Source organism: Hemicordylus capensis, chromosome 1 (genome assembly GCF_027244095.1).
Source record: "Hemicordylus capensis ecotype Gifberg chromosome 1, rHemCap1.1.pri, whole genome shotgun sequence".
Classification (NCBI taxonomy): Eukaryota; Metazoa; Chordata; class Lepidosauria; order Squamata; family Cordylidae; genus Hemicordylus; species Hemicordylus capensis.
Genome location: NC_069657.1, coordinates 387,410,579 through 387,425,691, shown reverse-complemented (window position 1 = coordinate 387,425,691; position 15,113 = coordinate 387,410,579). Strand labels below are relative to the sequence as shown.

At 43.6% G+C, this 15,113-nt stretch overlaps 1 protein-coding gene across 5 annotated transcripts in view; it reads right to left on the bottom strand.

Annotated features, from left to right (window-relative positions):
• The window catches only part of CATSPERE (catsper channel auxiliary subunit epsilon), a 129,714-nt gene that overhangs the window by 63,190 nt on the left and 51,411 nt on the right, over positions 1–15,113 (bottom strand). For all 5 annotated transcript variants that reach the window (XM_053301908.1, XM_053301918.1, XM_053301926.1 and 2 more), the window contains one exon: positions 10,958–11,061. In XM_053301908.1, the coding sequence (XP_053157883.1) occupies positions 10,958–11,061 (104 nt within the window). The remainder of the gene's footprint in view (positions 1–10,957; positions 11,062–15,113) is intronic.

Below are 15,113 nucleotides of genomic sequence, written 5' to 3'. Positions count from 1 at the left end.
TTGAAAATTTATCATCTGTTTTATCATTCACTTCTGAATCCTGGCTTTGTTAAACCAGAATGTGAATTAGATCACATGTAAAAATGAAAATGTTAAGTGTTTCAAACCATCGCTTTGTCTCTGTCAGGTAGGCCATCAATTTATACACAAACACACCACTCCAGCCTTTCTTTTTTCCAATCCAAAGCAAAATGGCACTTGTTAAATGCAATGGAGGGAGAGAAGCTTTTCTTCAGTCAAATCCAGTTTGTCCCAGAAACATTCATGCAATCTACTAGAAAATTATCAGATTTTCCAAAGTACTGGTGGGTGATATGCCCAATAGTGCTGTAATTTAATACATTTTCTTGGCTAACGAGAGAAATGAGGTGGCTTATTTATACTGGTTATAATATCAACAGGTTATAATATCAAGGGAGAGGAGATCTGGACAAAGAAGCAGGTAGATATATTCACTCTGTGATAGCCTGAGAGCAAACCACCCATTTATGTAGGATATAATTTTTGCAAATTATTTCAGTTCATGGACTCAATGTGCTTGTCTATGACCTGAGTCAGGACCAGTGACATGCTCAAGCTGGAATTAGAGCATATTGTGGTGAGTACAGGTTTTCAAGGACCTTGAAAAATCTCTTCACTAGAGGGTGATAGAAGCCATACATAGAGGCTATTCAGATGATCAGCAAAAGTTGGGCTAGGAGAGCCTAGCCTGATTTTTGCCGATCGTAAGAACCACCGGGCTCGCAGCCGAGCCCAGTAGTTCTAGAGCAGGTAACCCGCTTGAGAACCCCTGCCTTAAAACCAGGTTTGCAGAGCGAGTGCTCCGCAAACCTGGTTTTAATTATCGTGAGTAGCCGCGGCGTGCCTTTGCGCTGCGCCTACCCATGAGTAAACCCCCGGAGGGCAGGTGAAAAGTATACAGTGTACCTCTGAAAAGTATACAGTGTACTGTGCTTGATTGGCCAGCAAACTCGCCTGACCTGACCCCATAGAGAATCTACGGGGCATTGCCAAGAGAAGGATGAGAGACATGAGACCAAACAATGCAGAAGAGCTGAAGGCCGCTAATGAAGCATCCTGGTCTTCCATAATACCTCATCAGTGCCACAGGCTGATAGCATCCATGCCACGCCGCATTGAGGCAGTAATTGCTGCAAAAGGGGCCCTAACCAAGTACTGAATACATATGCATGCTTATACTTTTCAGAGGTCTGATATTGTTCTATTCTTCAATCCTTGTCTTCTCGGTTCCATGTAATATTCTAATTTTCTGAGATTGTGGATTTGGGGTTTTCATGAGCTGTACGCCATGATCATCACAATTATAACAAATTAAGGCTTGACTTATCTCGCTTTGCATGTAATGCGTCTGTCTCATATATCAGTTTCACCTTTTAATTTGCATTACTGAAATTAATGGACTTTTGCACAATATTCTAATTTTCCGAGTTTCACCTGTAAGTACATGCTTCATACATGACATGAAACCAGAGGTTGGTGAACCCACAGTTTCAATTTAGAATTCTAAATTGCGCTGCAGACATTTATCAAACTGTGGCCTGCCAAACTCCAGTTGCAGAAGAGGGTAGCCCCTCCCTGCTGCTCAGCTGCTGAGGCTGATCCCAGCAAGCTCCATGGCCAGACTGTGGACAAAGTGCTGACACATCAGCGGAGTCGCCATGATTGGCCAAGATCTTGAAGGGGGCATACCAAACGTGATTGTGCATTTTCAGAGTGCACCACCTGCCTTCGGCAGGGAAAGAGCATTTAAATCCCTTGAATCGACCTGTTCTGCCCTGCCCTGCCCTGGTACCTCTGCTTATGACAGTGATGGCATTGGTGGTCCCCAAAGAGCTCTGCACCCTGATAGTCCCACACAAGCACAAATTGGAGGGTGGGGTGGAGGTCCAGGGGGAATACTTCCCTGGGAGGGGAGCACTGAGACTTCCTAGGAGGGAATATGTAGATGAGGAAGGGCAAAGGGTGCTGGGGGGGGGTCTGTCCCCCCCAACCTAGGATGTTGCAAGGGGTAACCCCGCCAAAGTCGTCCATCCAGACCCAACCAACATCCTGCTCCACCAGCAGCTTGCTATTGACAGGCTTGCCCTCTCATGAGAGGCCAATTTACTGGGAAGAACAATGTAGCTGTGAGGGCACTGGTCAACCCACAAACTGCAAGTGCATGAATTGAGCCAGCCAGCCAGCCCATGCATCCCAGTCACCAAGGGATTCCCGCTTGTGTGGGCCCCCCAACTCACATGGTGAAATATAGAACATATTCTCCTCAACCTCCCCACTCCTGTTCCCTGTGAAGACTTGCATGCATCCAAAGAAGATCTAGACGCTCCATGTGACATAGCTTGGCCGCATGCATGAAGGGGAGAGACACTGGAATGGACCTTTAAACCCATTCAGAATTCAAGGTTACGGTCCATCGCATTGTATGCAGATCTGCCAGCACAGGGAATTGCAGGAGAGAGGAGCTCCCATTTTCCAGCAACCCCAGGACAGTGAGATTGCCGTTTTGGGGCACTGGCAACAGAGAACATGTCCACATGGATAGAGGAACTGGCAGGGTGCACACCTTGACAGCAACTTGGCAGCAGTCACCAAGACCAGGAAAGCAGTCTCCAGGGTACCCTTCCCCAAGGCTTTCCTGCATACAGCAACCTGGCTCCATATAGAGCCCCAATGGCCTGTCACTCCCGTAAGGGAGCAGACCGTGGTAGAAGGGGATGGTTTGCCATCAGACATCATCACTGAATTTGCTTGGAATTTCTTTCCCCTAATGGTTCTTCTCATTAGTCGTAAGGGGGTGTCCCCATGGCCTGGCACTCTTGTAAGTGGTCCATTGTGGTCTGGACAAATATGTCTTCATAGTACTAGTGCACGCTCCTAAGACTGGAGCACTACTGACCCTGGTGACTGGCCTTGCTCATGAGTAAGCCTAGGGAGTGCAAACTCACAAAGGGGAAGGAGCTAGGCCCCCCTCCCCCAACCTTTCAGTGAGAAAAACAGAATTTGGTTAATCCAGAATCTCTGCTTGGGGCTGCCTTTAAAACTCAGACAAGAGCACCCCCCATTCCCACCAATGCATTTGTGATGACGGGAGAGACACCGGGTTCTGTGATGGACCTTCAAACACATTCAAAATTCCTGGGTCCTATCTGTCATTGCACCCTATGCAGATCTGTGGGTGTGGGGATTCCAGAGAGCAGGGATCCCTGGTGTCTAGCTGCCCCGGGACAGCATGGTAAACCTTCAGGGGCACAGGAAAGGGTCCACATGGGTGGATAGGCTGGCAGGGGGCACTCTCTGACAGCTACTTGGCATCAATCACCAAAACTGGGACAGCAGTCAACTTCATTGCCTGTCAGTTCTGCTTCTAGGCTCCTTAAAGGGGCTGGTGTTCTGCCTTTAAAGCTCAAAGTATTCTGAAGCCAAGGTACACCAGGAATTATAGCTTTCCATAATAGCTTACTCCTCTCAGCTTCTGAGGCCTTTTTTGTCATTTCCTCTTATGACAGAAGTTCAGGTTGGGGGACAAGGAAAAAGAGTCATTTCCATTGTGGCAATCTGATTACGGAACACTCTCTCCAGAGATATTTGATAATATTTTAAATTGTTTTGTTATATTGCTTTATTTTAAACTGCCTTGAATGGGAATTTAGCCTGGGCGTGGGCGGGGTGGGGGGGAGAGAATTGTATGTATTAATTGGGCATATATTTGGATTACTACAGTTAATATACAGTGACCAAGGACAAATTGCAAGAGAAATTGCTGTAGTTGCATTGTATTTCAGAGGTTTTTCTTTTTTAAACAACTTCCTCAAGAAGTTGAGGAATGCAACTGGAAGCAAAATGAATCTTGACAGCATCAATACATTCTATACAATTAAAATAGCGACTTTAATACCTCATAACTTTATTAATACACAATGAATTAAAAAATCAAACTAGGGAGGAATACATCTCTACAATTGTTCTAATTTTTTGATAGAATATAAATAAGCAAAAGGAATAACTGGATGTGTGTAAAAATAGCTGCAAATTGGTGAAAATGCACTTCAAGAGAAAATCTTTAAAAGGTTGTATCTCAATCATTTTTTATTATTTGATCTTTTTGATCAAATTTGACCATGCTAGAGCTCTCACTATGCAGGCTCCTGGTGATAAATTTCACAAAACTGGGACAATTGACTTGAGCTTTATAGCGATAAGAATGTTATTAGCTGCTACTGATTGATTTTGATTGATTAATTAAGTGCCGTCAAGTGGGTGTCGACTCTTAGCAACCACATAGATAGATTATCTGTCTTCAACTTGGCCTTTAAGGTCTTTCAGTGGTGCATTCATTGCTGTCATAATTGAGTCCATCCACCTTGCGGCTGGTCATCTTCTTCTCTTTCCTTCAACTTTTCCCAGCATTATGGACTTCTCGAGGGAGCTGGGTTTTCGCATAATGTGTCCAAAAGTATGATAGTTTGAGCCTGGCCATTTGTGCCTCGAGTGAAAATTCTGGTTTGATTTGTTCTATGATCCATTTGTTTGTTTTCCTGGCTGTCCATGGCATCCTCAAAAGTCTTCTCCAGCACCAAAGTTCAAAAGCGCCAATGCTTTTTCTATCTTGCTTCTTCAAAGCTCAGCTTTCGCATCCATAGAGTGTAACGGGGAAAAACATTGTTTGAACGATTCTAATCTTTATAGATATAGACTTGTCACAGCATCTAAATTTCCTTTCCAAGGCCTTCATTGCAACCCTACCAAGTGCTAGTCTGCGGCATATTTCTTGACTGCTGGGTTCTTTACTGTTGATGGTCGATCCTAAAAGGCAGACGCTATCCACCATTTCAATGTCTTCATTATCAATTCCCGAGGCTGGTTGCTGTACCCGTTGTCATCAGTTTAGTCTTCTTTACATTTAGTCCTAGTTCCATTTTTTCTGTGCTCCTTGACTTTCATTACTAGAGCTTGCAGATCATCCACATTCTCAGCTATCAGAGTGGTGTCACAGGTTATTGATGTCTCTTCCTCCAACTTTAAAAACACACTCATCTTCTTCCAGTCCAGCTTCTCTCAGTATATGTTCAGCATATAAGTTGAATAAATAAAGAGAAAGTATACAGCCTTGTCTTACTCCTTTGCTGATCTGGAACCAGTCTGTTTCACCATGTTCCGTCTGGACTGTGGCTTCCTGACCTGTGTATAGGTTTCTCATGAGAACAATGAGATGTTCTGGGATGCCCATTTTTCCTACATAAATTGCACAACTTATTTATTATTGACATGGCCAACGCAATTGAAGGCTTTTCTGTAGTCAATGAAGCACATATTGACTTCTTTCTGGTATTCTTTGGCTTTCTCAATTATCCAGCATGCATCAGCAATGATGTCTCTTTTTCTTTGGCCTTTTCTGAAACCAGCTTGAACATCCGGCATTTCCCTTTCCACATAGGGTTCTAATCTGCATTGAATGATCCTGAGCATTATTCTGCTAGCATGTGAAATGAAGGATATTGTGTGATGGTTTGCGCACTCTGTTAAGTCTCCTTTCTTTGGTATGAGTATGTTAGCTGCCACTATTTCAAACTGGCTTTCGGGTGGGCTATGGGGTGGAGACTGCCTTGGTCCACCTGATGGATGATCTCTAATTGGGAATTGACAGAGGAAGTGTGACTCTGTTGGTTCTTTTGGACCTCTTGGCGGCTTTGGATACTATTGATCATAGTATCCTTTTAGGATGTCTGAGGGGGTTGGGAGTGGGAGGCACTGTTTTGCAGTGGGTCCGCTCCTACCTCTTGGGCAGGTTCTAGATGGTGTCCCTTGGAGACTGTGCTTCAAAATCTGAACTTTTCCATGGTGTCCCCCAGGGCTCCATATTGTCTCCGATGTTTAACATCTACATGCAACCACTGGGAGAGATCATCAGGAGATTAGGTGCAGGGTGCTAACAGTATACCGACGACACCCAAATCTATTTTTCCATGTCAGCCTCATTGGGAGAGGGCATAACCTCCCTAAATGCCTGCCTGGAGACGGTAATGGGCTGGATGAGGGATAACAAATAGAGACTAAATCCAGATAAGACGGAGATACTCATTGTGCGGAGTTGAAACTCTGGAAATGAGTTTGATCTGCCTGTTCTGGATGGGGTCACATTTCCCTGGAAGGAAAAAGTACGCAGTCTGGAGCTGCTGCTGGATCTGAGCCTCTCCCTGGTGTCCCAGATTGAGGCAGTGGCCAGAAGTGCCTTCTATTTGCAGCTTTTTGAAGTTTTAATTTATTTTAATGTTTTTTTATTTGTGTTGTTTTATGATTGCGAACCACCCTGAGACTTTGGTTTGGGGCGGTATAAAAATACATTAAATAAATAAATAAATATCAGCTTTGGCTGATAGGCCAGCTGCATCCATTTCTTGATACAAACTACCTCAGACAGTGGTACATATGCTGGTAACCTCCAGACTGGATTACTGCAATGGGCTCTATGTGGGGCTGCCCTTGTGTGTAGTCCAGAAACTACAATTGGTACAGAATGTGGCTGCCAGGTTGGTCTCTGGGTCATCTAGGACAGACCATATTACTCCAGTTTTGAAAGATCTACACTATCTATATCTTCTTCCATATACTTAATTATCTTAGCCGGATGCATGGGGATGCGATGCGTGGCAGAACTCTTGCGAGAGTTCTGAGAGGGCTGGGAGAGGAGGCAGCTGGCTGGCAGGCGAAGCCCCGCCGGCCTGAAGAGAAGGGCCAGTGGGAGGATGGCTGGCAGGCGAAGCCCCACTGGCCTGAGGTGAAAGTAGAGGTGGGACGGCCTGGCCCTGGCCTGCCCATCCACCGAGATGAGGAGGTGGCAGCGGCAGGCACTGGCCTGGCCTCAGGGAGGAGGGGGGAGGCAAACGGCTGGCAGCCGTTTGGTGGGTGAAGCCCCGCCAGCCTCAGGAGGAAGTGGAGGTGGTGGTGGGACGGCCTGGCCCTGGCCCACTGGGGTGAGGAGGCGGTGGTGGCGGGCCCTGGCCTGGTCCTGGAGAAAAGACAAGCGGCGGGGAGGAGAATCCGAGGCGGGGGGAGGAGAATCAAGCAGCAGGCTTGGGGTGAGAGCCAAGGGGCTGAAGGTGGGGGGTGGGGAGCAAGCAGGGCCTGAAGATTGGTGGGGGGGAAAGCAAATGGGAAAGTGGCAAATGGCAAGTTTAAAAGTTTAAAAAGCAGTTTTAAAAACAGTTTGGCCCCAACTAGCACACAGATGCTCTGTGCAGGGTCAGCTAGCAACCTATAAAGCCCTAATTGGCTTGGGCCCTGGGTGTTTAAGAGAATGTCTTCTTCATTATGAACCTCATAGCCCATTGAGATCATCAGGATAGGTCTGTCTGCAGTTGCCACCAGCTCATTTTGTGGCTACTCGGGGAATGGCCTTCTCCGCTGCTGCCCCAAAGCTTTGGAACATGCTCCCTGCTGAAATAAGAGCCTCCCCATCTCTGACAACCTTTTAAAATTCTTAAAGACACATCTATTCACACCAGCTTTCAACTAAATATTGTTTTAATAGTTTTAACATTGTTTAAAATGTTTTAAGGTTTGTGTTTTAACTTTTGCTGTATCACTTACTTTGTTTTAACTGGTGTTTTAATTTTTGCTGTCATTTATTTTAATTGGTGTTTTAATCTTTTCCTGTTTTTCCTGTTTGTTGTGAACTGCCCAGAGACGTGAGTTTTGGGCGGTATAAAAATATTTTAAATAAAAATAAATAAAATAAAATAAAATAACAAATATTGTGTTAGAATTCCAAAGCAGTCTAAATGATTTTCACATCAGCATCATCTGAAACTTGAATGACAGTACACCCTCCTTTATGAAGGAGCCTAGGTTGTATTCCATTTTTAATATTCCTGTAATTTTGGGTAGAAATGCTGCATCGGTGTAAATGCCGCAGTAAAGAAAAAAGCTGGAAAACTGAAGAAAGCAACGGCCTCACAGAAGAGATTTGCGCATGCGTGGCCGCCATTCGCTCTTACGGCGGCCCGAAAGGGCTTTACTTACCCGGCCGTGGCAGTGATGAGGAAGGCCGGCGGGGGGAGAGGGAACCCACGCAGACCCCACGCCCCCGGTGGCCTCAGCAAGCCCCCAGAAGGGGCTACAGGTACTTCATTAAGTTAAAAAAATATATTTTTTAGAAAAGTTCGCGGACATGCCGGACTGGACCTGGTGGTCTGGTTCCGGTCCGACAGAACTGGGGGGGGGGGGGAGTGGTTCGGTTTGACCACGAACCGGCGGACCGGTCCGCACATCCCTACAGGAATCACAACTAGTGTAGCTGATACCCTTCTGCATTCATTTTTAACTGAATCCTCTAAGTGTGCACAGGTCGAGTCCATTATTAAAATGCCACATGGTTGGAAAAAAGCTCCTTTTCTTTTCCGCCAAACTTCATAAGCCATTCAAACATTATGTCTTCAAACATCCACCCTTTCTAATTAACACGAATAACAACATCCAAAGGAAAATTGCCTTTTGGGGATAGATTTCCGTTTAAAAATTAGCATGGGGGTTAGTTTGTCGCCATTTGTGACACAGGCTAATATGCACATGAAAGATGTCTTCTCATTTCTGGTTGTCACTATGGAAACTGTTTTTTCTCCTTTTTCATTCACAGTCCTATTGGGGTACAGTTAGACATCAGTGGAACTTCATCCATATTTATTATTTGTGATTGCACAAATTTCTCCCACTCAATAGTGTTTGCAACAAACTTTAAAAATGCTGATTCCCAACCCCATCAGTCCTTCAGCAGTTGCTGTCCCATTGTTGTTTTAGTGCACACAGATACATTATTTCACCTCATAAATTCATAGCACCAACACGGGCTACCTTTAAAGTCAGTTATCCCCATTTGTTGTGCCATTAATTTTGTTTGCAGGCAGATTTCACTGCAGAAACTGGCAGTCCTTTTTCTCTCTGCCCTTTAATCCACTGCTCCAGGTTATTCTCCAAATCAGATCAGGCTGCAACAGCACTTCTCCTTACATGTTTTGATTTCAGCATACTTGCCAGGAGGCTTTACACACAGGGCTTCTACTTTGAATCTACTTCAGAGGAGAGTGTGTGCATTTACACACCAGACAAACTTGCCACAAAGTCCCTTCAAGATTCTTGGACCAACTCCACACACAAATCAGGCTTTGTGATGCATATTCTAGCTTATCTCAATATAGTTCTGGATTTTTAAAAGGCTGGTTTTAAGCTACTTTTTCTGAAAACGCCAGAGCAAATAGGGAGAGGCACTGACATAGAATCATTAGCATGGGAAGAGGGATGTTCTCTTTAGAAATGGAGATATTGGTCTTTAGGAAGCTCTCCCCCCGCTCCCCATTAGCTAGAAGGAAAACGGAGCATGCCATGTGAACTTGTTTCAAAACAAAATCTGAGAGCAGAGGGGAGGGGCTGCTTCCCTTAATGCCGTGAGTGTAGGTCGAAGTGGCTTCGCTCAGCATTTACCCGGAAGCATGAAGCCATGTGCAAATAACTCCCAGGTCATCTTTTTCTTATTTCCACCTATGAATGCAGCATTCATCCACTTCAAATTCATGGGCTGCAGCTCTATTTCTGATCTGTTCTGCTCTTAGCAAAACTGTCAGCTTGAAACTAGCAGTGTAGCTCTAATGCCATTTGGGCACCATGTCGTCCCCCCACTCCCCGAAAATGCCGGCTGAAATCTTGCCCGGAAATCTCACGTAAACGCCACATCAGCGGAAGCACTTTTCTGGCTTGTCCCTCAATTTTCATGTAAACGCCGCAGGCGGCGAAAAACAACTTTTAAAAACATACCCTCCATGGTACCCAAAATTACTATATAAAGGGGTGTGGTTTTTTTGCAATGTTTTCAGTGTCACTCTGCATACTGACTGTAGCAAGGAAAATATAAGTAAGATCAGTCATAAAAGTTAAAAACAAAAATATCTTAGAGGTCTTGAAATCCCAGTGGGTGTTTCACGTTGACAAAAATGAACACAACACAAAATACTTTTATTTAGACACCAAAACACCTTTCTCAAACTTTTGTAAGAGAAAATATGTTAAATTTGCTTTTGGGTAATGGGTGTCTTGCACTTTTTGCCTAGCAAATTCATCTCAGATGGTTGGAAGGGTCACCTCAGCTCAAATTATTTCAACAGTTTTTAAAAGTAAAAAACTGTAAACTGTCATTCCTATTACATGGTCATGGAACTGTATTATTTTATCATGAGCAGAAGGAACTCTTACATGAGTACAACTCTCCTTTTTGAGAATGGAAAAAGATTATGTTCTTATCAGCTGTGCTGTGCTGGTTGCTTCTGCAATCAAGCATGTAAGATGCTGCCAGGTCTGTCAGTGCAACCCATCCATGACCACAAAGGCCAAGTAACTCAGCTCAAAAGACCCCTTGCAGTGGTCTCCTTGGCTGGGATGTGCTGGCAGCTTTTGCAGCCAAGGATATCCCATCCCCAGCTGCAATGGTAGCATAGTTCAGCTGATGAGATTCCCTTGCATATGCTTCCTCAGTTGGGTGCAAGGTGCTCTCCTCGCTTTTGAGGTGGGTATTAGCAAGCTCCTAAAGTTTGTCTCCAAGCCCAGCTCAGGAGTACTAACAATTGCTCAGATCCTACTTGCTAAAAACTGGAGAAATTCCACAAATTCTGCGAATGTTAGTCTAGAATGGAAAGTTTGGAATATTATACTGATGAATAAAACTTACATGTTATACGAAGCATAGTTTATTACAACTGGTTAATTGTAGTTCAGTAAGTAAAATCTATAATATTTATAAATATGCACAACATATTGTGAGTATATAAATGTTTTTTGGCATTTTTTAAAAGTAAGTATTAATCCAAATTTGTCCCTAGTATATACACAACCTTCATAGACAATCACTTTAAAAAGACAGAAATATACTAAAAATATAAATGAACAACAGTACCCTGCTTCATATGATTTTTCATGGTATCTGATTTTTCTGAGAAATGTCACAATAACAGGTCTCTGTCCCAAATTCAAGAACTGCTTGCTAAGTGTCTCTGAATACTGTTTATGTGAAATAAAAACAATTAGTTATATAATATCTTTTCATAACAGTATAAGACTTTCTAAATCTTTTTCTTAAATCTAATATTTAAACATGTATTTCAGTCTTCTAGAACAGTGTTGCTCAATGTTTTCGGAATCATGGATCAGTGCATTATTCGTATGCAGTTTCTCGGATCAGCAGTTAGTAAGGGGGTCGCCCCCTCGCCCCCAACCCCACTCCCAGGCACCTCCCCAAAAAAACCATTCCGGGCAGCTCTCCGGAGCTCATTTCCAGGCAGCCCTTGCTGCTGGATAATGTTCATTACGAGAAAGTGAAATGAATGTTATCCAGCAGCGAGGGCTGCCTGGAAATGTGCTCTGGAGAGCTCCTGCTGGCCCCCGTCGGCCCCAAATTGTTTTTTTGGGGAGTGATTTTTATTAGTGATGCCTCATGGACCAGTACCCAACACCTTGCGGACTGGCACGAGTCCACGGACTGGTGGTTGAGAAACACTGCTCTAGAACACAGTAGGGATAAACACAGCCACAATTCTATTTAAAAAGCAGTCACATGGACTTGATATTAAATGCCCTCTATTCTTCTTGACACTAAATTTTTTATACCAAATTTCTTCATAATTCATCCAAATTAAACATATTTGCTGGATGAATTACACCACACATAAAAGTATCATAAGAACCAGTGTGGTGTAGTGGTTAGAGTGCTGGAGTAGGACCGGGGAGACCCGAGTTCAAATCCCCATTCAGCCATGAAACTAGCTGGGTGACTCTGGGCCAGTCACTTCTATCTCAGCCTAACCTACTTCACAGGGTTGTTGTGAAAGAGAAACTCAAGTATGTAGTACACCGCTCTGGGCTCCTTGGAGGAAGAGTGGGATATAAATGTAAAAAAATAAAAAAATAAAAATAAAAGTATCATATCGGTCCTCGCAGCTGAGTTCTAAAGATCCTTGTGACGCCCGCACTCCACTCCACGCTGCTGGCGTGGTCATTATTTAAGGTGAGTGGGACACATTTTCCTCAGTACCTGGACAACCACCAGAATCAATGAACATCCAACATGGTGAGTTCTGTTTCAACATAGTAACGTTCAAAGTACATAGACTACTGCGGTGGGGAAGTTCATGGGCGGGGTCTTATGGATGGCAACAGATCACTACTAGATCATCAGTTGCAGGTAAGCAAACTGTTTGGATCGTGATCCATTGTCAGCCATAAGTAATGGGTGTTTGGTGAGCGCCCCTTAGAGGAGGGTGCAGTAGTTACTGTAACACCCTTTTAAGCACACATCCCAAAATTAGCCTCTGCCACAGAGTGTAGGTAGATGGCATAGTGCTTGATAAAAGGGCAGATCTATCAACCAGGTAGCAACTTTGCAGATATCTTTAAATGTGACTCCAGATAAATGCACTGCTGAGGATGCATAGGCACAGGTGGAGTGTGCCTTTATCATTTTTGGTGGTTCAATTTTTTGAATCTTATAAGTCAATAGTATAAGTTCCACCAGTCAGTGGGACAAACGTTGTCTTGACACACTGCCTCTGAAGACCTCTTATATGTGACAAAAAGGTGTTTTATTAATCTGAACTCCTTTGTACGGTCAAGGTAATATAGGAGAGCCCTATGAACATCCAGGGCGTGCATGGCTTCTCTAGAGGTAAAGTTGGATCTCTGAAGAATATTGACAAAACAATGTCCTGATTTAGGTGAAAATTGGAAACTATCTTTGGCAGAAAATTATGATCCATATGCATCAGCACTTTATCAGGGTAGAACCTCATATACGGTGCATCTATGTGAAGCGCAGTTAGCTCACTCATTCTTCTTGCAGTCGTCATTGCTATAAGAAACGCAGCCTTTAAAGTCACCAACTTGATTTGAGCTGTTGCCATTGGCTTAAAGGGCACTAAAGTCAGTGCTGACAAGACAAGTGAAAGACTCCACTGTGCAATAGGTTACCGAATAGGAGGGTATAAATTAGTCAGACTCTTTAAGTGAGTCTTACAGTCAAGGTGAGTAAACAGGGTCTTCCCATCCCATCCGGATGCACTGCTGAAAGAGTTGCAAGGTGAACTTTAAGAAAGACATTTGCTAAGTCTCGTGTTTTTAAAGTAGAGAATCTCTCTAACCGAAGCTTGGTTTGGTTTGAAGTTATGAGATTTTGCATAGTGTTTGAATCTCTTCCATTTGCTCACATAACTACGTCTTGTAGACATTTTACACCTGTTGAGCAGAATTTTGTCTAAAAGCCAATTCTCCATGCTGTCAGATGTAGAGTAGTTAGGTTGCTGAAGACTCTGAAGTGTGTGGCATCATAGGAGAAGACCAGTAGTCCCCTATAAAGAACATTTTACAACACTGATGTTTTGAAGTTCCAAGGAAGACCTTATGGACACTTATGGGAGAATATACAAACGCTTATGAACACTTGAAAAAGGAGTTTGAAACAGCTTGATCACCAGGGTGCTGTTGTCTTTACATCTAGTTCTGTTCGTACATTTAGTTCTTACATTATGGACTACACAGTTCTACTGTTTGATTCATTGTTGTTTTGTGCATTTCATGTTCTGTTAGTATTTTTCCTCACGTGATTTTGTTTTATTATCATGTTTAAATGATTCATCAGTTTAAATACAGTGTAGTTTACATTTATATTCATTCCTTACCCCTTTATTGGATCTGTCAGGTTGTGTTCTTTATTCCTAATTTCAGATCCTTTATGCTATTTGTGTTGTGATTGTTTGAAAAGGTACACCACATAGAAGATTGTCTGGAGTTGTCCACTATCTTAGTGTTCATAGCACTGGGACATGTGTTGTCAGATGTAACTGTGGACTGCCCACATTTGGGCAGAACATTGAGAGGAACCACAATGATCACTTCCTCATTTTCAAACATGCACATCTCACTGTTGCTTTACAAGAAGCCAAGAGACCTAGCAGACATTGGATTTATTGAGCTGTTTGAGTTGGTTGACCATAGAATGTTGTCATCAGCTCCTTGATGGAGATGAATCTCTCCTGTGGTAGGTATGCTCTCTTTGTCTCTATATTCAGTACAGCCCCTATGTATGATATACTCCTCACGAGATCCAGGTGCGACTTCTTCCAGTTTACCTGTATTTCTAAATCCTGGAGAAGGGATAACACATACGAGGTCTGAGAATGTAACTTGTTTTCTTCCTTGGATGCCAGTAACCATCCATGGAGAGAGAGATGTCAGAGATCGAGTGGGCAAAGGGGTTGCTGGCCTTGATGTTGGAACTGCTGTGGTTGACAGCTTCAATGTCAATTTTGATTTTGCAATTGATGCTCAGACTCTTGCCTAGCCAGGCTCTAGCAGTTGCAGACCCAATGGAGAAGGGGTCATTCCCACAGCTTCATCCTGGCTCTTACTCTTTTTCAGAACTGGAGACGATAAGCTTCCCTCCTATGAATGTTTCTCCTTTGATTTTGAAGAATGGCCACTGGGAGGTGTAGGAGGCTTAAAAGCCTGTTCCATCTGCAACACCGAGGGTTTAGACTGCCCATGATGTGCAGCCCTTGGCAATGTCAATCCCAACTTTGATGGCGATGATCCCTTCAATGTTGATGGGTGCTCACCTGGTGTTGATGGGTATTCAAAACACCATCACAGAGTGTGGCATGCAACATAAGGACACGATTCCTTCTAGTTTGTTTCAAGAAGAATAAACAAGTTTTGCAGTTTGAGGTGTTGTGCCACTCTCCCAAACAAAACAAACAGGAGTCATGGACAAACAGGGTAGTTTGGAGCCTCACACAGAGTACCGCTTAAAGGATTTCCCCCCATCTTTCGATTTTCCTTTCTTTTGAAGGCATGTCTATTAGGGTAGTTAGTTTGAAATCCAAAGTCTTAACCGAAAATCCGCCCATTTGAGGGGCAATCCACAAGAATAGTCAGTCCAAATCCCGGGTCTATACCATAAAACTAATAAAGGTTTTTTATTTTTATTTTTTAACATAACTCTTGCTAAGGAACCGAATCCAATCGAGGAGCAACAGCCTACAATGTGTAATCATGACAGCAGT